The sequence below is a fragment of the Diuraphis noxia genome, unplaced genomic scaffold, assembly GCF_037042655.1.
Source record: "Diuraphis noxia isolate RWA-SAM2 unplaced genomic scaffold, SU_Dnox_SAM2 contig0003, whole genome shotgun sequence".
Lineage (NCBI taxonomy): Eukaryota > Metazoa > Arthropoda > Insecta > Hemiptera > Aphididae > Diuraphis > Diuraphis noxia.
In genome coordinates, this window is record NW_028301713.1 from 35,247,361 (window position 1) to 35,273,366 (window position 26,006).

Genomic DNA, 26,006 nt, shown 5'->3' on the forward strand with positions numbered 1-26,006 from the left:
ATTATTCATTTGTATTATATTTGAAAATTATTCGATTGATTGAGATCGAAATTATGAAATATATTCAAATATTATTAGAATAATCATCTAGATAAAATTAATATAAATGTTAAACATCAACATTGGAAAATTGAACATTTCTAACAACGGCTAACTAACCAGTGGTAAGAACTTTGCTGAACGAAGAACCACTCTCATAACAGTAATAACTGACCAAGATAAATGCCATCTGCACTGATGAACATTTTAAGAATATGTCGAGAATAAGAAATAAGCGGAAATAATTACTTCTAGACTTGTGCGCAGAGAAAGATTTATCTATGGCTAACACTAACTTCAAGCATCAATGCATTATACATCGTCGATTCTATACATAGCAGTCATCATGTGGACAATTTAGAAATTAAATAGATTACCGTGATTACGTCTTAGTCAGGTACAGGTCAAGGGTGGACATATCAATAAAGAATATTGGAATTGATCATAATGCTCTTCTTGCAGGTTAGAAGTTTATGCAGTACCTACCTAAGTTAAAAATTCAAATGGTATATTCAAAATCATGAATGAATTACAATTATTTTTATTCTTTAAACGAAAATCAAGTCAAAATTGTCATTATCTCCGAAACTCATTTAAGAGGACGTGATACCCTCATGTGTTGTCTCCGTCTTACAAGTGCGTAAGGCCGATCGCACACCAAAAGAGCAAAACTGTGTTAGTCATCGTTAGTCATATTTGTTTTAATCAACTTAAAACAATTTGTTTTCTATATACGCATATCAGTTAGTCAAGATAAGTCTAGACAAACAATATTTTAGTTATTTTTTAGTTTCAAAAATGTCATCTGACGAAGATGTTGCCATTTGTATGTGGTACTCTCTACACAATTTAGAAGAACGGGGAAAAAAAAAGATATGGGTACACCCATTAAACCAAAAACGTAAATTGTAAAATTGCAATAATATAATATAAATTATAATAAATTATAATAATATAAATAATTAATAATAATTAATAATTTGTATTATAATAATATTATTACTATACTATAATATAAACACGATATGATATATAAGAATATTCGTTGTTTAATTATGACTATCGAAAAATGCAGACACTTCAGACAGTATCAGTCTTGACTAATTGTGTTTTAAAGCAAAAACGTTTTGTTTTGACTATGTCTAATCAGTGTGCGTGTGCAATGTAATTTCCGATGTTCTATTTTTAACAAAACTGTGTTAGGCTGACTAACACTGTCTAACGCAGTTTTGCTCTTTTGGTGTGCGATCGGCCTAACATACCAAATTTTACGCTCAGCAGAACATGCGTGGCTTTGTTAGTTTAAAATTTAGAGTGAATTGACCTCTAATAAAATTTAAAGGTAAGAGTATTATCTGTACAACTTTATAGGATTTTTATCATATTTTAATTTTAAAGCGAGTTATGAGTATTTTAAGATGTAAAAACTATTTACAATTTTAAAATACTCATAACATAGGTAACGTATCATATCCTAATCCTATAATATACTAACAAATAAATCCGCTTTCAAAGCATTTGGTTATACATATATAATATACTAAGAGCCGATCACTTCGGTACTATGTGTCATGTGATAGTGATGCTCATACCTATTTCAGATTTCTAATGACATACTAGGTACCTACCTATACCAGGTATCCATTTTGGGTTTCCTCCTATAAGGCTATAAGCTATTCACTGTGTAACGTGTAACGAATTTTATCAGTTTGGCTCTGGAAACCATAAAGTACTACTCTGGGGTCTTTTTGACATAGGTAGTGCAGGCGTTCAAAACCATTTTGCACCACAGATTACCATTTGAACTCAAAAAACTATTCCCAGCTCCATAAGTACTGTCAATTTATAAAACCTTAAAAATTATAATAAGTAACTAGTAAACAGTAGATAAATATAATATGATGAAACTTATTCAACTTTAATTTGTAATAGTAATATAATATGTTATTGTTATTTACAATTAATTTTAGCACATAGTTAAAATTTAATATTTTATAAACCAGTACATATTATAAATAAGCATAAAAAATGTCTAGATAATTGTTTAATTATAAATGAAAAACAAATACCTACAGTATTATTATATATTTTGTTTTGCTAAAATTAGAATATTTACCTATTCGACTTAATATAATAAACTTAAATTTACTTTGTTTCAATTAATGTTGGTCTTAAATGGATACATTTAAATGTTGAACTATGTAATATACAACATAAATATTAAGTGGTAAAACTGACATATATTTTCTAATTTCTAATATTACTCAACGAAAAACAATAAATGCGTAATACGCTAGAGTTTTAACGTTGAATTATACGAGGAACTTTTTATCGACGTCCAGAACAGATGTATTTTGTTGTGTTATAAATTTAATGCAAGTCTCTGTCTGTATAGTCGCTGCCTGCAGAATTGATAGAATTCTATTTCTCTAGTAAAATTCTTCCTCACTATGTCTTTTACGGCTTCGCTGACTAGCGGCTTGAACGCATTGTGATTGACTTTGTGCAGGCCCATATCTCCTGTTGACGAAATCGACGATAAGTATTAAGATAAAATATGGGTTTTTAAATTTTTTTTTTTTAACAGTCAATTTAAATATTACCATAGTACACTTTTGACGCTCCTTTGAAGAATCTTGGTATGTAATGTTCGAACACTGTTAGGGTGACGTTGAAATCTTCTAAAACGCCGACCACCGCGTACTGTTGTTCCACAGAACGTTTTGCTCTTTCCAAAGCTCCTTCCGAGTTGAACGGACTATCGAATGAAAAATAATAATAATAATAACATTAAAATAACCGATTTTTAAGTTTTATTTTCCGACATGGTATTAAAGAAAACTAACTGTCCGACCATTCAATCTAGTGTCACGATTATCGAAACATATCCGTTTGATTATAAGAATCCTAGTTATGGCATAGTTTTTTATACATTTCAATTGTATTATAATAATACAACGACGAGGTGTTCAGTGTACCGAAATCCGTTTTGTCTTTACCAGGGATATCACATGTTGTAAACCCGAGAAAACGAATAGACGACACTGCGGCAGTGGTGCACATTGAGTAGCCTATCTATAACACAGTTATAATATTCTACGATTGAAATTCGTATTCTGTAAATTTCAGTGGTTCGAACCAATCTTACTAAGATTTTGGAATTATATAGCTGCTTTTGATGACCTCATACAAGTTTTTTAATTAAAAATTTATTTGGTAGACATAATGATAAAAACAAATTTGAAAAAAATTCAATTTTTTATTTAAAAACATTTATATGTTTCAAATATTTATTTGTAGAAAGTAAGAACAATATTATTGTATGATTGTATTTGGGGATTTACTATTTTGATCGTTTAGAATTTTGATTCGACATTAATTTGACATTGACAAGATAGATTTTTTCCAATTTTACAAAATATATTGCATACAAAAGTAACTCAAAAATTTATATTTTTTTTAAATTCATAAAATATTGTACAATTTAACTTTAGAGTGGGGTACACACTGCATAGAATTTGGAAACGGGACCACTATTAGATACGGCTACCTTAGATAGACATTCCAATGTCTAATAATTATTTATAATAAATAGAGTTCAGTACTTGAGGACATAGAAAACAATTTAATGACTTTTTTGGTCCTCGTCTGATTGTAAGAATATCCAAATTGTTGGTGAAAAGACAAAACAATCTTACTTTTTGTGTTTTTGAGAAAACATTATATTAAGTAGATACTAGAAAATGATTGTCAAGATCAAGGTGGATTGATCAATCCGTTTTGGTCAAGATTAAAATTAATATTTATTATAGTTTTTAGTTCGAAATATAGACTCGTTGACCTTCAAATACAATATAAATCCTAAAAATAAAATAATCACTATTCAATTTATCCACAATTTCTAAAAAACCTCTAAAATAAAAAATATTTGAATCTTGTCATACTTATTTAATTTGTTCGAACCCCTGCTAAAAAAAATTATAAATTATGCCACCGAGACACTGGACCGAGGTATAGCCGGTATAGATACCATATTACTATTTGCCTCATCTGTATCACTTTTTTATAAAATTAGGCTATTTTTGCTTAAAATAATGTTCTGTAAGTTTGGAATTACATCGAGATAAAAACATAAGCAGAAATCAGTCGGTGAGCTGTTTTTTCGTTCAGTCATAATTATGTCGGTCAAAAAACTTTTGCCCCCTCCTAAGTCATAATAGAAACTGAAATGACGCTACTGAGTGTCTACCAGGATACCATTGATTGTACTGACATTTTTTATGTCCCAAAACAAAACTTTAAATAAAAGTATATATCGTCTACAAGTCTACAACAAATTTCGTTATAGTTAAAATGTATTTAATTTTAATTCCACTCAAATAATCAAAAAAAAAAAGACAATTTCTTAAAGATCATTTAATGTTATTTCTAAATGTATATTTTAGAACCGTAATCGTTTTAAACTATTAATTATAATTAGGGTTTTAGGATGTTTATGACTTTTACATATTTTTCTTTTAGTCGTGCACATTGCAGACCAAGTTATAAATTTGTTTTATGTGACATGGAATCAGATGCATTCAATTTTATTTTGCATATTTTTGTATAACTAGGGATTTATGAATAAATGCATATTTGGGCAAAAAAATAGTAAATAAATATGCATATTTCGCCAAAAAATAACTTAAATAAACCTCAATAAAAACCCATAGGTAGGCCAGTGGCGCAACCAGGATTTATTCAAGTGGGGGGGGGGGGGGTGTCCAAAAAATGTATTTAATTACTGTTTTTATGTCCTTTTCCTGAGTATATACATACATTTCATTTCTTAATAAACACAATTTGCCGGGTTTAAGACCAATAAAAATACACACAATTATATTATTTATATTTTTTAATTTATATTTACAATGTATGTTAATTAATTATTATTATTATGCCAATTAAATTATGGTATAGTGTTGCAACGCGGTTTGAGATATACGACATACGTATATATATTCTATATCTTAAACTGTAGTTGAATATAGTATAAGTATGTTATCGACAATCGTTGATAATATTATTGTTATATGATATTATCTAATGCATCGGATTCGACGTGTTATCAACAAAATATCTAATGATATCCAAATCTAATCTAATAACTAATAAGTAAATAAGTAATAATCAATCTTATCAATAAGTTTCGATGAACATTTCACGGAAACTTTTAAAAATAAAAATAAAACTATGACATAAGCCAAGGGGGGGGGGAAGGGTGCCCAACCCCCTGGGTTCGCCACTGAGGTAGGCACAGTCGGTTAAACATTTAACGAAAATGAGAAAATATAAACCCATAGTATATAATTAACTTATCTTTATTACCTACTTACTTAACTTTAACTCTACGTTTATAAATCATGTTTACGACCGATGATGGCGTCGATTGCGATAGTGTGTCGAATTACTCGAATTTAATGTAAGTTAACCTATGTTTATAGTTTCAAAACATCATATTTTTATATATTTGTATTTAAGTTTAAAGTTATAAAAAAAGTTGTAAATTAATTTAAAATAGATTTTGAATTAGAAATAAAATTTTAAAATGACATGTTTAATTTTTTTTAAGGGTATATTTTGATATTTACTGTGCATATTTGCATTCATTTTTTAGTGTTTTTAAGGTCATAAACATCCTAACCCTAGTTATAATTTAGTAAAACTAACCTATTATAGCCTCATTCTTGTATGCCAAAAATCCTGCGGCTGCAGTTTTAAGCAATTAACGTTTGTGTATCGGTAGGTATTACCATTGATTTAATTTTATTATAATCTTAAGTGCAATATTTTTTAATTTTAATGCATTACTTTCCTAGCCCAATCGATAACATATTATTTATATTTGCCCGTATATGTTATGCCGTTATGGTACATAATATACTTATTATGATGAGCGTAAACGTTATTCCAAGATGTTTATATGTAAATATACAGTTATATAGCTTATTGATATGTTTGAGCTATTGTTATTATGTAGGCGATAGATATTACAACGGATTTGTGATTTGTAATAACAATAATACATCAATTTAATATAATAAAATATTATGCGTATTGATATTGTCGTGTTGAACGGACTAGTATGTGGCGTGCAGTAATATTGACAATACATAATTTATTCTATAGTCAGACATTCGTACCTACTTAATATATACCGACGAAGAATATCTTTGAAGTAAATAAGACGCGTTTACGGTATACTTTATTCCATTATATATCCATAACGAACCTACATGTAGTAAATGTTTAAGGCCGGATTTCTAAGAAAATGTGAGTGGGTGGCATGCTGAGCTACATCTATATTCATTTTTCGTATTCCGAATGCACGTCCAAATAAATAGCCAGAATACAATGTTGTTTAAATTCAGAATAGGTAGGTACGAACCTATATCGGATAGATACGGCTGAACTAAACCCACTTTTCAAATATTGAATCGTAGTGTTTTAAAATAATGAAAAACATGGGGCCACTTGGCTTATTGATGAAATGTTTAAAAACTAAAACGTTAATAGTGAAACATGTCTTATATATTTATAAATTATAAATATATATTATATTATTATAAATTATATATATACAGGGTGTCCCACAGAGATCTGTCATTCTGACAAATGAAATAACTTTTGTTCTTATCAATATTAAAAAAAAAATTTTTTTTAATATAATTCATGGACACTTGCGCTACATTTTTAGAATACATTTTTTATTTTTTATTTTTTAATACTGAAAATAAAAAACTTAAAAATTGATAAAAAATTTTTTCGAAATATTCAATATAGCCAATTTGTAAATCTGATTTTTAGAAAAATTGATATGTTAAAAACACTTATTTAAGTCAAATGGCTGATTTTTTACAATTTTTTTAAATATCAATATTTTCGTTAAGTGAATTACGATCTAGTTTATGCTCTCTCTTACAAAAGATTCCACAACCGTCTTTCCTCCCACTCAAATCCTTTAATTAAAAACCTTTCCTCCCTCTCAATCCCTGGCAGTCCTCCTAGACGACTAAAACGTAAATGGGGGACCTGTTACAAGTTTCAATATAGGAAAAAAAAATTAAAATTAAATATTCAATAATTCATTTACTTTTTCATATATAACATCAAAATTAAAGTGTCATCATTGGGTGGCTTCTTTACTCACTTTTGTATTTGTATACTCATGTTATCTGTACCTATCGTTATCATATATGCTTATTATGTCATCTGATATAGATTGTATATTACGACTTAAAATAAAAAAAAAGTTTATGCTCTAGAAACCTTGTAATTTCAAATAATAGTAAAGTTTTTTAAAAATATTTTATAAGAACATTTTTAAATAAGTGCATGTTAAAATCTAATTATTATTTTTTATTGTATTTATTTTAATAATATGTGATGTATAAACCTAATTTACCTAACGCAAATATTGATATTCAAAATTTTTTTTAAAAATCAGCCTTTTGACTTAAATAAGTGTTTTTACCATATACATTTTTCTGAAAATCAAATTTACAAATTGGCTTTATTGAATATTTCGAAAAAAAATGTATCAATTTTTAAGTTTTTTATTTTCAGTATTAAAAAATAAACAATAAAAAATGTATTCTAAAAATGTAGCGCATGTGCCTATGGATTATATTTAAAAGAAATTTTTAAAAAATATTGATTAGAACAAAAGTTATTTCATTTGTCAGAATGACAGATCTCTGTGGGACACCTGTATATATAATATATTAGGTACCTATCTACATGTAACCAATGCGTGCATAGTGTAAGCTGTATTAAATTAATATTGTGGGCGTGTTCACTTCAAACAAAAAAATGATTTGGTACTTTTCCTATGGAGATAATAAATGTATATTAATACATGACCTATGTATACACAAATATCGATTAAAAGTATTTGGAATAAATTAGGTATTTACCCAAAACTCTAAACTTTAAATCTGCACTACAAAATCTATTTTGATATAATAATTATTTTACATTTTTATACGAATAATGTCCCTATAAATGTTGCACGTATTAACACAGATTTAAAAAAAATGGATAGTCAAAACCGTTTTAAAACTATAGAAAATACTCTTCGTGTATTGTTTTCCCTACTAAAACTGAGAAACTTCACCACGGAAGGCCTAATGGCTAATAATAATGTTATTATATGTGTTCTATGACTAATGAATATAATGTATGATCTTATATTATCAACTATAGAGGAATAAAAAAGATGCATTACATTGTTATACTTTATTATATTTGAGACTTTGAGAGTTTAATATAATAACATTATAATAGCGTGACCGCCGACCAAAGACGGTGCGGCGTGACAAGTTCGTCGAACGTCTGAATACTTTGAACGTCTTTTCGTCTGGACGTCATATTATTATTATTTATTATTTATCATTGTATTACTACGCAGCAATCCGAATAAATTGTTTATTTAATATGCATCAAACTTAACTTTATGTCGTAAATAGGTAATGTCTATACTTACTGATTATAATACAGACAACATTACATATATTTTTTAATACACGGTGATTCAAATAAAGGTATCGACTAACATGTAACAAATAATTCATTTTCTCGAAAAGTATTAACGTTTTTTACGATATTTGAATTTATTACAGAACAAAATGTTTGAAATATATATTTAATTCATATTAATAACATTTTTAAGTTTTGTTTCACTGCTTTGAATGACAATGTATATATTTTTATTTTCATTTTTCTAAATAAAATATTTTTCTTTTTAAATACATAAAAGCTGATTTAAGCTCCCCTTTTGGGTATACGTATCATCATCATGTGGATTCTTGGGTACTCAACAGACTTCGCATTGGACACACCAAAATCTCGCTAAGAGAGGAGCCTCCCATTTTTCAAACCTGTATAAAACCATGTTAACAGCCAAACACATAATTGCAGACTGTTTATTGTACAACCAATTAATAACGAGTCGAGCACAGGATATCATACAACCTGGACTCCGCACTCGGTCCCAATCCTAAAAATAACTCAGATTTATTGATTTTTTTTAAACACTCCAAATTGTACAATTATATATAAAAAAATGTACATTCCATTTTATTTATAACTCATCTTTGTAAATATCGTTGTAAACACATATTCATGCATATCTCTCAACTTTCTGTAACTAATGGCCTTTTCTGTCCTTGCTTTTTGTGATCAATAAAAAAAATAATAAAAAATTATAGTACCTACATTATAAATATCAAATACTTATACATAGGCTATATGGTAAGCATCATCCGCGCGTCACAAACGTTTTGTATCGAGGGAAATATATCAGAAATCGTGTGTGAAAAAAAAAATATAAAAATCGCTAGAAAGTTTTGGCGGAGAGAGCATAAAATATCTTTCGTATACCTATATGGTTATATCTATGCATTATAATAATAATATATATTACATCGCGGCGTGTCATACACTCAACTATATTATATTAATCCATAATAGTACCATTACCGTTTACCAGCTGCAGTATAAGGTATTGCTTATTAGCTATTTAGAGGTATCTTGAGTATGTATGATACACGTAGCCATCCGACAGCATGTGCTGCGGGATCGTGCATTCTACTGCGGACTACGGACGTGAACCGCGCGATATTAATAACGTTATCCCCAACCAGTATTAGGCAAGTTCATTGCCGCAAAAATATCAAACACCCTGTCGCGGTTTGTCGGACGTTGTGCCGGCGTACAATAATAATAATAATATAGTAATATAGTTATAATAATATAATCGTACCTACCAACAAAATATTATTTTATTATAATCACGACAATGTCCGTGCCGCACGAATTGTGCGCAAACCTTCTTAGTTATTATTAAGGTACAATAATTTAATACATCAAACCGATAGCCAAATAGCCTACTATAACAACAGTACGGTGTACCAACTACCTATACTGGATACAATGTATTAAAATTACTTAAACTTAACTTATAGGAGTAACGTGTATGATTCAAATACCCAATCAACACTATTGATTATTCAATTTGATAATTTTCGAAGAACAGAAATTTGCATAGGAATAATAAGTGATATTATGATGAAATTATTGAGGAATTCGAGATTTCATACCAAAAAATAAAGTAAAGCTTATATAATGCTGACTTTTTTTTAATTGTTTTTGTATGTGCTTTATTGATATTATAAATAAATACCTACGTATAACTAACCATGATATGTCATCATTATTATAAGTACCTAAATTAAAACAAATGATTATTAATTATTCGATTAATTCAATTAGAAGTTAGAACTTCTCAGTTAGATATAGGTAATTAAATATTTCTTTCATTTAAGTTGGTTAGATAATACGTATTTAAATATTAAGAGGATGGCCAGGATAAGTAAAAAATCCCGTACTTGTACAATCCGTAAAAATGTTTAGCCATGCCTATAAATATATTTAAAGGGTTGATGGTCCCATCGCTACAACGTCTGAATTTCAATTATTGTTAGTTAAACTTCATTAGCTATCATATTATCTTATACAATATTGACCGGGAATAAAATATAACCTAAAAATATATTTGTTTCTCAAAAATTTAATAAAGTTAAAAATATACAATGATAAGATTTGGTATCAGAGGCGGTTTGAATGTATTAAACTTAGTGGTGCAAGACAATATATAGACACCCCCCCCCCCCACACCACCATCATAATAGAAATTACAAATAAATATTTTTTAATAAGTTTATAGTTTATAATTATTAGGCCCTTATATTCTTAACTCGACGCTTTCAACAGTTTCAGCCACGATTATCATTTATCATATGTCATTGATTAGGTACTTTATTACTTTTTTCATTTATTAAACATTAAAATTAAACATTGCGGTCAGCACATGCTCAACCAAGACCACCCACCCCCCTAACATTGGTGGTGCAGTGCACCAAAAATAGTATACTCAAACCGCCTCTGTTTGGTATGTTGTATAATATCTACAATCTACATTATAATGATGTGTTTTGTTTTTGTCTACGGTAAATTGTAGAAAAATGTTACGATCTTCGATTTTAAAAGTAATTCCTGATTTAAAATATACCTATGGTATCTAGTCTGTTTTCTTGAGAGGTAATTCCCATTTTTTTTTTTTTTTAAGTAATTGGGGAAAACAAAAAAAAAGGTAATGAAAAATGGAAATTTTATAAAACTTTTTTTGATAAATCTATTTTGTTTTATACTGGTGAAGCCATAAGTGGTATAACTCTAAAACAAAAGACTTAGTAGTAGTAGATAATTATCGCTGAATTAAAGTTAAGAATATTCTTAAGAAAGCATTTAAAGTTAAGTCAAAATCACTAGAATATGCAAATTAATTTGTAGTTTAAAATGTATTAAGACCAGTTAATAGTCCAAATAGTACCTATACCGTAGAATTATCGGATCAACTGCTAAACATAATATTACATTTGTATAAATTGAATAAAAATAATGGGGTATCGAGTGGTCCAGTATCATTAGCCTAATCAATAGGCTCGGTTTATTATACTTATACTCGAGTATATGATAATGAGTCAAGTTTACATTTAGGTTCAAATCAATTTATTTATTTTTGTTCAAAATATATGTATATTTTTTTAATATTAAAATATTTTGTGCGAAATAAGTAATTATAAGAATTTTGAAGCAAATTTTAACGGAAAATTAATCTGTAGGTAAATAAATTATTTTCACAATAACATTATGTATTATTTGAATAAAAAAACTAGAAACTAAAAATGACTAAATTGTAAATTAGAAATTGAAAATAATAGAAACACTGGAAAGTTCCCTTGTTCAGGTGTGCTTTGAATAATTTTAAATGTTAAATGATAATCTTAAAAATAAAAATAAATAACCTTCCTAGTTAACTTGATCTAAAACTAAATTTGAACCTAACCTACAATGTTTACACATCAAATTTTTATTATCTGAAATAAATGGCTCATATTATAATAATCGATGATTATTAATGAAAACACCATTATTAACACCCCATGGACCCATTTGATATACTTTCATCACTAGTTGTACCAAATACCAATATAATACTATAGGTATACAATAAAATAGTATACTTTAAAAATGTCAAGTACTCAGAAGAAATAATAATTTTAAGATGCTACAAAATAACTCAAAATGTTATTCTTCGTTCAATATAGAATTTGATCCAAATTTAAACTTTTAACATCTATTTCAAAAAAAACTGTGTTTAACTAAGTTAATCTTATTTTAAATTTTAAATTCTGAGAATATAAAATTTGATCATTTTATAAGTTTTAAGCTACAAAATATGTTTCAAATATTTGTAATTTTGACGAATTTTATAAAAGTTTGAAATTATAAATGCTTAGAATAAAAAATGTGCCATGTTTTTTAATTATATTAATAACAACTTATGATAAATCTTGAATTAAATGTTCAAACTTTTCTCCTCGACGAAAAATGTTGGTTTTACATTTATAAAAAAAAACTAAAAAATACATTTTAAATTTTAAATGTCTAAAAATTGTTATAAAAGAGCAAATATTTTCCATGAGTTGAAAATAGCATTATGGTTAGAAAATTCAAGTATCTATGGTTACTATTTTTTTTTTTGAATTACAATAAGATTAGACAATTGTTCGATGAAAAACAATTATGTTTTGGGTAAATTTCGTTAAAATTTGAACTTCAAAAGCTCATCAAAAATTTTTTTTTTATCAAAGATAGAAATTTTCTTCATTTTCTTTTACACTTTCAATCCTCAGCTATAGAAATTGAGTGTTTTATAAGTTTTTAAGAAAATAGAAAATAGTTTTAACATTTTCGTGCAAATATCAACAATCGTAATTCGTAATTACCTATACCTATGTAATTACTGGTAACTAATAGACGAATAGATCAGAAATATAAAACTACATTATTTTTTTTCCAATTTTTGGAAAATTCTAGGAATTTTTTACTTTTGACCTCCAAAAAGTGCCTTTGTCTTAACTCTCAAACAAAATGGTGTAGTAGAAAATATCAAATTATTTTTACTGCTTTGAAAGGACATAACAGACACAAAAAATATAAACAACAAAAAAAACACACATTTATCGCACCATTCATAATCTAAAATAATAATAATAATAAAAATACACGAGTAAATAAATTTATTCAACAGGTATCTCATAAGTTATTTAACGTAATTTATATATATACATACATACATTATAGTTTATAAATTTATATTATATACAATGCATCTGTAAATATCTAATTAGAATTATTGTCACTTATGTTAAAATATATAGGTAACAAGCGATGTCATATAACATATACCTACATGTATAGGTACGTAAAATATTAAAACCAGAAGACTATTTTAGTTTTTGGTTCTTAATATTTTTAGATTCTAGCTGAGCGGAGCGAGGAATGTATTGATTTTACAATGATGTGTGTTTTTTTTTGTATCTGTCATCAAGTTTTGGGGCAGTAAAAGAGCTTCGATTTTCGAATTTAGTACCTCATTCGATCAGAAAGTGAATCTAGTTGGTACTTTGGGGGATCAAAAGTAAAAAATTCCCAATATTTTTCTGAATAATTGGGATAAACAAACTAAAAATTATGAAAAAATGGGAATTTTTACGCACAATCAATTTTCGACAAAATCGATTTTGGTTTTTGATGTAACTTTAAAACAAATGACCATCGATACATGTAAATTTCACCGAATGTTTATCTATCCACCATTTCAACTTAAGTTGAACTATTTATAGTCAAGTCATATGCAATTTTCGATTATTATTAGTTATTATTTAAACTAATATCGATAAAAATGTATTTGTTTGGTAAAAAAGCTTGAAAATGTAATACAAGGCTCCTAACATAATGTTACAATACTAGATGAAAAATAGAATAAATTTAGTCACAATTTTTTTCTAAAAGCTTTCAATTTTGAATTTTGACAAAATACGTAAAAATCACGAAAATTCGCAAATTATGTCATTAAGCTAAAAATTCATAAACAATTTTCCTTTTAAATCTAAGATTTGAAAATTTAATACAAGTTTTTTAATCTTTATCACAAAAAAAATTTCCGCCAGAAATTAAAATTAAATTTTTATGAGCATTTGAAATTTTAATTTTTACAACATTGGATTTTCACCGGATTTTATATTTAGCGATTTTCTTATTTAAGTGCAACTCTAAAACAAATAACCGCAGATACTTGAAATTTTCACTGAAAGTTTATATAGGCATTTTCTATATTTGATATAATTTTCAAAATATTTAGAATTGTTTTGAGCTATATTTACTGATATTTTTATTTTTCAACTTTTTTTTTTCTATTAATGTCAATAATATTTTAGTGGTTGGGTCAAAAAGCTTCAAAATTTAATATAAGGCTTTCAACATATTGTTTCAATAGCAATTGAAAAATATTAAAAATACATGAGCACGATTTTTTTTTATAAGCATTTAAAGTTCAAATTTTGATTAATACGTAAAAATTACGGCAATGTTCAAATTATCTTAGATAGAAATTCATAAAAAATGTTCTTTTTAAATCTAAGATTTGAAATTTAATTCACGATTCCTTATAAGTTTTTCTACCTTTGTCACAAAAAAAAAAAATGTCCACCGGAAAGTCAAATATTTTAATAAGTAATAATAATCTATAATATATTCTAGACTGATAAACCGTCTCCGTTCAGAATCTTTTTTCTTAAACAATGATATAATAATATCATCGTATTCAAATTTAATTTCATCCATTACAGTAACCCACGTGTAACCTACTACTGTACAGCAGATCGATATCCACTTTCCCGCTTTTTTTATTTTAAAACGTTGGTACATAGAAATATATTTTACAGGTATGTAGTCATTTCGTTTACTCACGGAAAAAATGCCAATGATAGTAGGTCAAGCAGGTAATAAGTACTTATATAATAATTACTATAGGCTTATCTATACATAAAACGATAAAACCCTATAATCCGTTTTTCATTTGTAATATATATTAGCAGTCAGCAGAAATACATAATTATGTAAGTTAAGTACCTACAGTAATAGCGTGTACTCACGTGCATTCCTCGTCGTGTCCGCAAAAGAACATCGTCTGTCGTCTGTGGTCACTGATCCCTTCGCGTTTCTCTCCTTGCGTGTACCTGCACTCTCGATCGCCGCGAAGAACACAGGTCTCGAAGTCCTACATTCATAAAAAATTTAACAAAATCAACTCATGGTTGTTTGACAATCACGCATTCACGCGTCCAATCGGCAATCGGTTAGAAATTTAATATGCATGTGCCGTAAAATAACGGTATATTTTTTTACTTTTTTCAACCAATTCGGGTCTGGCAACGGCGTGTCGGGAAACGCGTGCTTCCTCTCCACATAGTACCATGGCGCTCTAATGTAGTAGTACCATGAGATTACCCGTTCCACGGGGTCCCTCACAAGATTTATGTAGATGGGTTCGGGCAGGTAAAATCTGTATATATTTTTATGCAGCAGCACAAGAAAAATAAATATTTATTATAAAACAGTATGTAGGAAATTTTTTGAACTCTCTATCACTCCCTCTTTCTCTCTCTACCTCTCTCTCTCTATATCTGTATACGTGCCATTGTTTTGAAACGAAAATTTATATACAATTATATAATTATTAATATAGGTATTCATAATAATATTATGACATACTTGGTAAAGTTGACAAAAGATATGTGTTTTATGAACACGGAAGGCGTGTCGTACTTTGACACCATGGAAGCCACGCGAAGCTGAAATCAAATTAAAAATAAATAATATATATAGTCATCCAACACGATAGGTTATGTTAAATAAATTAGTGAGACAATCATGCAGGGAGCAATTAAGTGTTAATACGATAAGCAATTCGTAGTCATACATGTAATATGTAAGAAATCATATTTTTTTAAATTATACAGCATTTATTAATTATAATAATAATAATAATAATAACTGTATAATCATAGGCCTAAACTAACTTTTAAGTTCAATACACATAGACTCGAGTAAAAATCTACTAAAAATTATTGTAATTACAATATATTCATCGAAGAAAAGTAACACATATGGCTTGCAGTATGCTCATTTAAAATGTAAATGGTAGGCTTATATTTTATTCCTGTCAATCATTGTACACAACGTTTTCAACTTTCTTCTTTAAATACATTTTTCTATTTTAGGAAAGTTATAAACATTGTAATATTCCTAAAACAATCAATATAATTGGTAAATCGTACCTGCATAAGTTATTGTATATTTTGTGACCACAATTTCAATAATTTGATCATTCAAAATTATTACTGTTATTGAAAGTACTGTTATTTAAAGATAGTTAAAATTATTTATTAACTTACAATATTGAAAAATATTGTAATATTTTGAAGTATGCCTATCTATAATATTTTGTATAAACGTAAAACGGACAACCGAGTTAATAACGTACCTACATAAAATAACAATCGAATAGGTTAAAATACGATTGGAATGCGTCATTATAAATTCGTGAAAACAATAAATTGATTAAAAACCCGCACAAATTACTCCATGATGCGTTCCACTTCGAGGGTTGTCATTTACCAAATCGAAGAATACAAATTAAATGACAAAAACAATGGACAATAGATCTATGTTAAAGCAACTATACAGAATATACGCTGTTAAAAAAAAAAAATAAAAAAATGACTACCTATGCTTTAGTATTAAGTGGATGACTTTCGTTTAATCGTGATCGCATAAAACAGTATATGATGTCCATTTCCCTGGCACCCCCACTTTGGAATTTCGAAACAAAACTAAGAGCCTTTTTTTGTGCTTCATCTGTGCTGATTTGTGCTGAAAATCCCGACATTTGTGCTTTTGAACTTCCCGAGATACGAACGTTTTTCATAGGGGGTGCTGGGGAAATGGTTGCACCCCCACTTTGGAATTTCAAAACAAAACTAAGAGCCTTTTTTTGTGCTTCATCTGTGCTGATTTGTGCTGAAAATCCCGACATTTGTGCTTTTGAACTTCCCGAGATACGAACGTTTTTCATAGGGGGTGCTGGGGAAATGGTTGCACCCCCATTTTCATATTTAAAAATTTGAATGGTGTCATTAATTTGTGCTTCATCTGTGCTGATTTGTGCCGAAAATCCCGACATTTGTGCTTTTGAACTTCCCGAGATACGAACGTTTTTCATAGGGGGTGCTGGAGAAATGGTTGCACCCCCATTTCCATATTTAAAAATTTGAATGGTGTCATTAATTTGTGCATCGTTTGTGCTGATTTGTGCCGGAAGTCCCGACATTTGTGCTTTTGAACTTTCCGAGATACGAACGTTTTTCATAGGGGGTGCCTTGGAAATTATTTGACCAAATTTTAACCCTTATAACAAGTATCATAAGGCCATATTAAGGCTATAATAACCCTTAGTAAGAAATAGTGTTATTATTATTTTGTAATTTAGTATAGTATAATAATTATAGTTTTTACACAATATTTTATAAACTATTAGTTTTTTACATGTATTTTTATGTTTACTTTTTATAATTAATTAAATTGTTGTTATATATTATATGTGTTAAAAAACCTATATCGATTTATATACCAAATGTCTAAAATACATGATCAATAACATAATAATTACTACAATATAATATAATATTAATAATGATTGTATGATTTGAATTCCATTTATTTAATAAAACATATTTTATCATAATGAATTGTAATATGATGTGTCAACTAGGTATTAAAATAATATTATATGTGTTTAAAAATGGTTTTCCTAGGCACAATAATTAAAGAAAAAGTATAACGACTACATAATTACAATTATTATCCTTTATTAATAAAATACATAAATTATTACAAACTTAAAAATGTACAACAATTTAATAAAAATTTAAACAAAATGTTTTTAAATACTTAACAACTCATTGGGGTAAACAGTTTATTTTATTATAACGTCAAAACAAATAAATTAATACAATCGTGTATACGTACATTATAAAATACATATTACATACAAATAAATAGACATTTTTTTTTTCATTTTCACATCACTTTGTAATCATGTATATCTGCAATTTATTTTTAGTACATAGAAACAAATTTATTCATACAAGTTTAATTGTAATAGTTATATAATATACTCGTAATATTTATTAATTTTCTATGCCCGTAATGCTGTAGTAGTATAGTTTTCATCTTATTTGTTTCGGTGCCCAGGTAAAATGACGACATTTTTGGAATACAATAGAAAAATACTGTGCGCGTGCGGTAAGGACTAAGGACGTAGGACTATTGTACGTAATAGCCTATAATGACCAATGGGTCTGTTATAAACCGGTACCTTAAGTCCAAAGGTCTCCTAGTGATCAGTTTTGTAATTTTCATGCATAGTAAGAAAACGATTTTTATAGTTTGTCATTTGTGATTTTGTATGGTCACAGACCACAGTGAGACTACCAGTTTTTTTTAGTTTGTTTACTGAATGCAGTACTGCTGTGTATTTAATATTCGTGTGTTTAGTACAATATTGTTTAAACTAGTAAGTAACAGTTAACTAGTATTAACAGTTAATATAATTTATATAAGTGCATATACTATTTAGTTATTATGATTTCCTATTTGCATATTCTAGATATAACAGAAAAAAATAACAGTTTTTGTTGATTTCGGAATGATAGAACGCACTCATTCGATCGTTCACAGTTGAATCTTGAATGGTAAATATTATATTATATTTCTATTTTAAATTTTTTTAATAAGTATAAGGCTTTAACGGCTAGGTCATTATTTTACAGTTTTATTCAAATGATTAATGGATAATTTTGTTTATGGTTGATAATTGCTTAGCTATGAGTTAAATAATATTTGTAGTTTCATATATATATATTAAAGTTGATTAATACAGGGCTTGCATTTGAAAAAAAATGTTGTTTTACGTTATTTACAATCAAAACTTTATACAAATTTTTAGTTTATCGTTATTCAAAATTTAAACGTTATTCAACTTTTGTGTTTATCGTTATTCAGAATTAAAACGTTATACAATTTTTGCGTTTATTGTTAGGTATTCATAATTAAAACGTTATACAATTTTTGCGTTTATTGTTAGGTATTCATAATAAAAACGTTATACAATTTTTTCGTTTATCGTTCTTTAAAATTTAAAATAAAATTTTATTAATTAATTAAATGGGTGACACAGATTAAATTACAATATATAGCTCGTAAAGAATTCTTGGATTGAATAAATAATTGAATACTACTAAGTATTATTAAATAATTGGAAATTAATTATTTCGTTTAATGGAATACAATATATTATACTGTTTTCAGTTTTGCGTTAGGTATGTTTTGTTTAATGATATATCATATATTTTGTTAAACGTTTCGTTTTGTTTTGTGTTATTTATTTATTCATGTTTATTGTTTTCCGTTATAATTACATTTACAAATTTCAATCGTTTTTTATCAAATATAATGTTATAATCATAACGTTATTATAACGTTTGCAAGCCCTGGATTAATATATAGTATTATTTTATTATTAAATTGTATTATCAATACCTATGGATTTGAAGACGCTGTTATTTTTATATTATACTAGCTGATCCCCGTGCACTTCGTTGCCCGTTAAAAATACCAACTCTACATGATTTAAAATTTATGTTTAATACCCGGCTATTAATGTTCAAATCTTCCCATGACAAATTCCCGTGGATTTACCCTATCTCAATCAATATTAATGATTTTTAACACTGTCATATAAAATATAGAACTAAAATTATATTCAATCATAATATTTTCTCGCATTTTTAGCTTTGTAATGTTAAAACAATTTTTAAAATTGTTACCTAATAACAAAATACTAATTTCTTATTCATCCATACTTAATTGTGTACCCAATAGTAACCCTATAATATTTTGTTTGTTTTATTTTATATGTACGCAGATAAATACAATTGGGTTACCTATTTATTATTTTATTGTTTCAAATCTATATTCATTATGTTTTATTATAGTTTTTTTACATTGCATAGAGTTTGACCATTCATTGTATAAGATTATTATTTTTTTTTTTTATAATATATATATCATGTATATATTATGTATATAATTATGTTGATATTTTATAGTTTTAATTATACAAACTTGTATGAATAAATTTGTTTCTATGTACTAAAAATAAATTGCAGATATACATGATTACAAAGTGATGTGAAAATGAAAAAAAAAATGTCTATTTATTTGTATGTAATATGTATTTTATAATGTACGTATACACGATTGTATTAATTTATTTGTTTTGACGTTATAATAAAATAAACTGTTTACCCCAATGAGTTGTTAAGTATTTAAAAACATTTTGTTTAAATTTTTATTAAATTGTTGTACATTTTTAAGTTTGTAATAATTTATGTATTTTATTAATAAAGGATAATAATTGTAATTATGTAGTCGTTATACTTTTTCTTTAATTATTGTGCCTAGGAAAACCATTTTTAAACACATATAATATTATTTTAATACCTAGTTGACACATCATATTACAATTCATTATGATAAAATATGTTTTATTAAATAAATGGAATTCAAATCATACAATCATTATTAATATTATATTATATTGTAGTAATTATTATGTTATTGATCATGTATTTTAGACATTTGGTATATAAATCGATATAGGTTTTTTAACACATATAATATATAACAACAATTTAATTAATTATAAAAAGTAAACATAAAAATACATGTAAAAAACTAATAGTTTATAAAATATTGTGTAAAAACTATAATTATTATACTATACTAAATTACAAAATAATAATAACACTATTTCTTACTAAGGGTTATTATAGCCTTAATATGGCCTTATGATACTTGTTATAAGGGTTAAAATTTGGTCAAATAATTTCCAAGGCACCCCCTATGAAAAACGTTCGTATCTCGGAAAGTTCAAAAGCACAAATGTCGGGACTTCCGGCACAAATCAGCACAAACGATGCACAAATTAATGACACCATTCAAATTTTTAAATATGGAAATGGGGGTGCAACCATTTCTCCAGCACCCCCTATGAAAAACGTTCGTATCTCGGGAAGTTCAAAAGCACAAATGTCGGGATTTTCGGCACAAATCAGCACAGATGAAGCACAAATTAATGACACCATTCAAATTTTTAAATATGAAAATGGGGGTGCAACCATTTCCCCAGCACCCCCTATGAAAAACGTTCGTATCTCGGGAAGTTCAAAAGCACAAATGTCGGGATTTTCAGCACAAATCAGCACAGATGAAGCACAAAAAAAGGCTCTTAGTTTTGTTTTGAAATTCCAAAGTGGGGGTGCAACCATTTCCCCAGCACCCCCTATGAAAAACGTTCGTATCTCGGGAAGTTCAAAAGCACAAATGTCGGGATTTTCAGCACAAATCAGCACAGATGAAGCACAAAAAAAGGCTCTTAGTTTTGTTTCGAAATTCCAAAGTGGGGGTGCCAGGGAAATGGACCTCAGTATATGGTATACCTACGACACGCGACGTATCGATAATAATACATCTGCTCGATCTGCATATGAATGCAAGAAACCAAGAACCTGAACTATAAAGTGTACACCTAATTTAAAATTATTATAATTTATAGTTAATTAATTATCTAATAGCGTAGGCTATTATTATAAAAAAATTGATTTAATAATTATATATTATTTACTAAAATGTTAGGATTTCAAACAAATTATTTAAACTATTATGTAAATATATGTATATATTTTAATGAACATTGAGATGTTTTTTTTTTGCAGTTTGCACTATTTTTTTGAAAACACATATTATAATTAATGCTTACTTAGAAATGACTGATTAAAAAAATATATATAATATAATAATTCATAACTTATGAATTATTATATAATATATATTTTTATGAATTACAAGCAATCAGTAATTTTTTAGTTATTAAGACTAAAAAGTAAATTAAAAAGCATTAACCCTTTCAGACCCAGAGTACACTATAGTGTACTCAAAATTCAGTAAATTATTATAAATGAACTATTTGGTTTTTCAGTTTAATGATAATTGTTACTACGTGAAAAAAACACGTACATTTGAATAAAAATGATAAGAATGATGTATATGTGATTCTACTTATTTAATAATCACAAATCGAAAAAAAATCCCGAATTGAAAATTTTATAATAGATTTTAAAATTACAGTTGATTTTTACTCCGTTAGATCGCATTGTTGATCTCCGGCTTTTTTTCCCCGTGAGAAGAGATAGTAACGAATGTTGTCTAATTTGTATAACGTCTTTGAAATGAATCGTTTTTATTTTATATTCGAAAACATATGGGTACACTATAGTGTACCCTGGGTCTTCGTATCACGTTAGCGGTTCGTTCGACGCGCTAATTCGATTTCGCATGACGATAATAATAATTATTCCGATTGTGTGTATAACGCATGATAGACATAGAGTACCTAATATTATTCTATGGTTAGTATTATTCTATTCTATACCTATATGTATAATGTATATATATATATAATTAAATATTTATAAAGGTTATTATTATACAAAAGAGACTGTAATTTTATGATTTGGTGAACTATTTTTATTGTTATATTTGATAAAGGTTATTATAATTATTATTATTTTACAAAAAAATACTGTAATTTTACGATTTGTTGAACTATTTGTATTGTTAAAAAAGCGCAGAAGAAGACTGTATAATTTTATATGTTTTAAAGGTTTTAAAAATAAATTTGATTTGATTTGTTTTACTAAATTTGTTTGTTAATATTAAAAAAAAAAATAATAAATATTGACTCCACGAAGACCCAAGGTACACTATAGTGTACCGACTTAAAACTTCGCAAAAAAAAATGCTAAAATTTCGAAACTTGGCAAAATTGATTTCAAGGCTATAAATATAAATATGACGAAAAAAAAGAATTTTTTATTTTATTTTAAAAAAGTCGGGTCTGAAAGGGTTAAAAAACAAAAAAAATTCTAAAAAATCTTAAAAAATAATTTTAAGGCTTATATTATTTTTTCTTTAAAAGTAGGTACCATTATAACACAGGTGTCCCGCGAGGATTTACCCATTGCGATATCTAACGAAATAATGGAGATATCAACATTCTGGTTTTATAATAAGATTCACAGGGATAAGAACTACAATTATTGCATTTTTAAATTTATTTTAATGTTTGAGTAAAAAAGTTAAAAAAAATATTTTTTTATTTAATTATTTCCAAAAAACATTAAAGATAGCCATTTTGTAGAGTTTATTTTTCTGAAAATATTGACGTTTTAAAATTTTATTTTCATTAATTTCCTGATTTTTAATATTTTTTATAGTTTCGAAGAAATAAAATATGATTATAAATGTATAACTATTAGGGACACGGAAAGCATTCGGCCCGCCTTATGGGAATGCGCGCGGCGCGAAATAATTCGCAATTTTTCTCGAAACTAAAAAAAATATTAAAAATCAGGAAATTATTGAAAATACAATTTTGAAACGTCAATATTTTCAGAAAAATAAACTCTACAAAATGGCTATCTTTAATTTTTTTGGAAATAATTAAATAAAAAAATATTTTTTTAAACTTTTTTACCCAAACATTAAAATAAATTTAAGAATGAAATAATTATAGTTCTTGTCCCTGTGAATCTTATTATAAAACCAGAATTTCAAAATCACTATTATTTCGGGAGATATCGCAATGGGTAAATCCTCACGGGACACCCTGTATAGTACTATCCTATATGTGTGATGTATTTGGTACCTACATAACTATTACATGTTATAGTAAAAATTCATAATTATTAAATTTGTAAATTTGTAAATCACAATATATGTATATTATATATAATATATATATTTATATTTATATTTATAAATGTGAAAAAAAATATAAACTGATATTTTTAAACAGTAAATATATGAGTTGATTTAGCCATTTAGGATATAATTAAATATTTTGTAAAAAAAAGCAATTCTAAACAAATATAAAAAAGCTACAAAGCAAAAAAAAAAAATCAAAATGGAATGATGACATGCTGTTTACTCTACGTCTAACGCAGCAAGAATCGAATTTTTGTAATTGTATAACATGTACATCCCGATAAGGTATTAGAATGATAGAAAGTAAAATATAATGGCTACAAAATTTGAATTTCGTTTTCATAAATTAAAACATGACAATGCCAGTTAAAAAGTTTAAAACTATATTATAAAATATACAAATTAATTAGAAATTTCTCAATGGTTTTATAAATTATATGTATACATTTAGATAAAAGAATCCGTCTTAATTGTAATTGTATATTTTACTGTGTACCTACTACCTATATAAAACTTGTAATGTAGATTAAATTGGGTATCTGAACATTCAGAACTCGATTTAGACTTGTTCCACAAATCAAAATAATATGTCATGAAATAATGTTATTCAATTATATAAATAAATAAAATAAAACATAAGTTTTGGATACCATCCAAATTGTGTTATTAGCACAATTTTGTAAGAGCGTTGAATAGATGGTTCCTACGCGATCATCCCCACCATTTTGTCACACACGATTAGGAATACTCGATGACCGGTGGATACACATCGACATATTGCATAATATTTTATTCAATGACTACCTATTAAACTAAGTGAAACTATACAAAAATAATAGAATTCCATCCTCAAAATAGATAGCACGTAGTAAACTAGCAACCAAAGAAATGTCTATACTTGCCTATAATATATTATGATTATAGAGATGTGAGTCGGGTCAAGAGTCTTTAAAACAATTTTAAACATCATAATATATTTATGAGACATACATTCACATTCCACCAAACCAAAACGAGAGTAGTGGGTGGTTACGTTACTGATTAGGTTAGATAGGTTCTAGGTTAATATTCGAATAAATTGACCAATTAAAGAGTTTATAGTAATTAAACTACCTGTAATCCGTATAATGATCTGTCATCAGACTTAAACGAACCTTTATTTACGAAGTATATTTTTTTTCATGACCCTTCTCAAATGTTTTGAAACACTCAATACGTTTTTGATGAACGATAATGCAAATATTATTATATATTATAATTGTCGATTTTGTATTTTGGTCATTTTTTTAAGTACACACAATACCATAACATATTCACAATTCATAAACATAAGAATAAATAAACAAATATATAAAATAAAGAATATGAATGCATTCAAATTTAAATTTAAGACGTTCCAAATTTTGTTTTAATAATTTCAAAGTGTACCTATTTTAGTATAAATTTCTCTAATCTTATGTATTTTTATTATTAACTAAAATTAACATAGGTATACTATGAACCACTGTTAACTATTATTAACTAGACTACTTGAGAGTGAATTTTGAAATGTATCTTTTCAAGCATTAATTTTCAAATTGTTTTCCCTCTGTGAATTATGCTTCAACTGTTGCATTACCAGTTAATACAGTAGGCACTTTACTAAACAAGTCACAATATAATAAACAAAACAACTTTTCTTTGTTATAAATTTATAACACGTTAGAAAAACTATGATAGCTACTCGTACATGAATAATAAAGGGACTAAAATAGCGTTTAGCAGTTCTCAACAAATTGTTAAAAACAAATAACAAGAAAAATTAAGTTTGAAAATTTGTAGTTTAATAACAATTGTATTATGTTTATTATCATTTAATTATTTATTTAATTATTTTACTATTATATAAATATATATTATTAGTGTACTCATTACTCTTATTAATTAATAAAATACGTCATAAGTTTTTTTATAGATATAATGATATAAATATTTATAGTCATTTATTTAACCCTTTTTATAAAATCTTTATCAGTATTGTGGAGTACACGTTAACATTTAGTAAACATATATTTTAATGGTTTTTGCTAATT

At 26.9% G+C, this 26,006-nt stretch overlaps 1 protein-coding gene across 1 annotated transcript in view; it reads right to left on the bottom strand.

Moving 5' to 3' along the window:
• Window positions 1-2,259: 2,259 nt before the first annotated feature.
• Window positions 2,260-26,006, bottom strand: part of pip (heparan sulfate 2-O-sulfotransferase pipe) — a 39,537-nt gene continuing 15,790 nt past the window's right edge. Inside the window, exons 5-9 of the mRNA XM_015513128.2 lie at window positions 15,760-15,839; window positions 15,394-15,550; window positions 15,141-15,265; window positions 2,643-2,797; window positions 2,260-2,559 (exon numbers count right to left, since the gene is read on the bottom strand). Of these exons, the coding sequence (XP_015368614.1) occupies window positions 2,402-2,559; window positions 2,643-2,797; window positions 15,141-15,265; window positions 15,394-15,550; window positions 15,760-15,839 (675 nt within the window). The 3' untranslated portion in view covers window positions 2,260-2,401. The remainder of the gene's footprint in view (window positions 2,560-2,642; window positions 2,798-15,140; window positions 15,266-15,393; window positions 15,551-15,759; window positions 15,840-26,006) is intronic.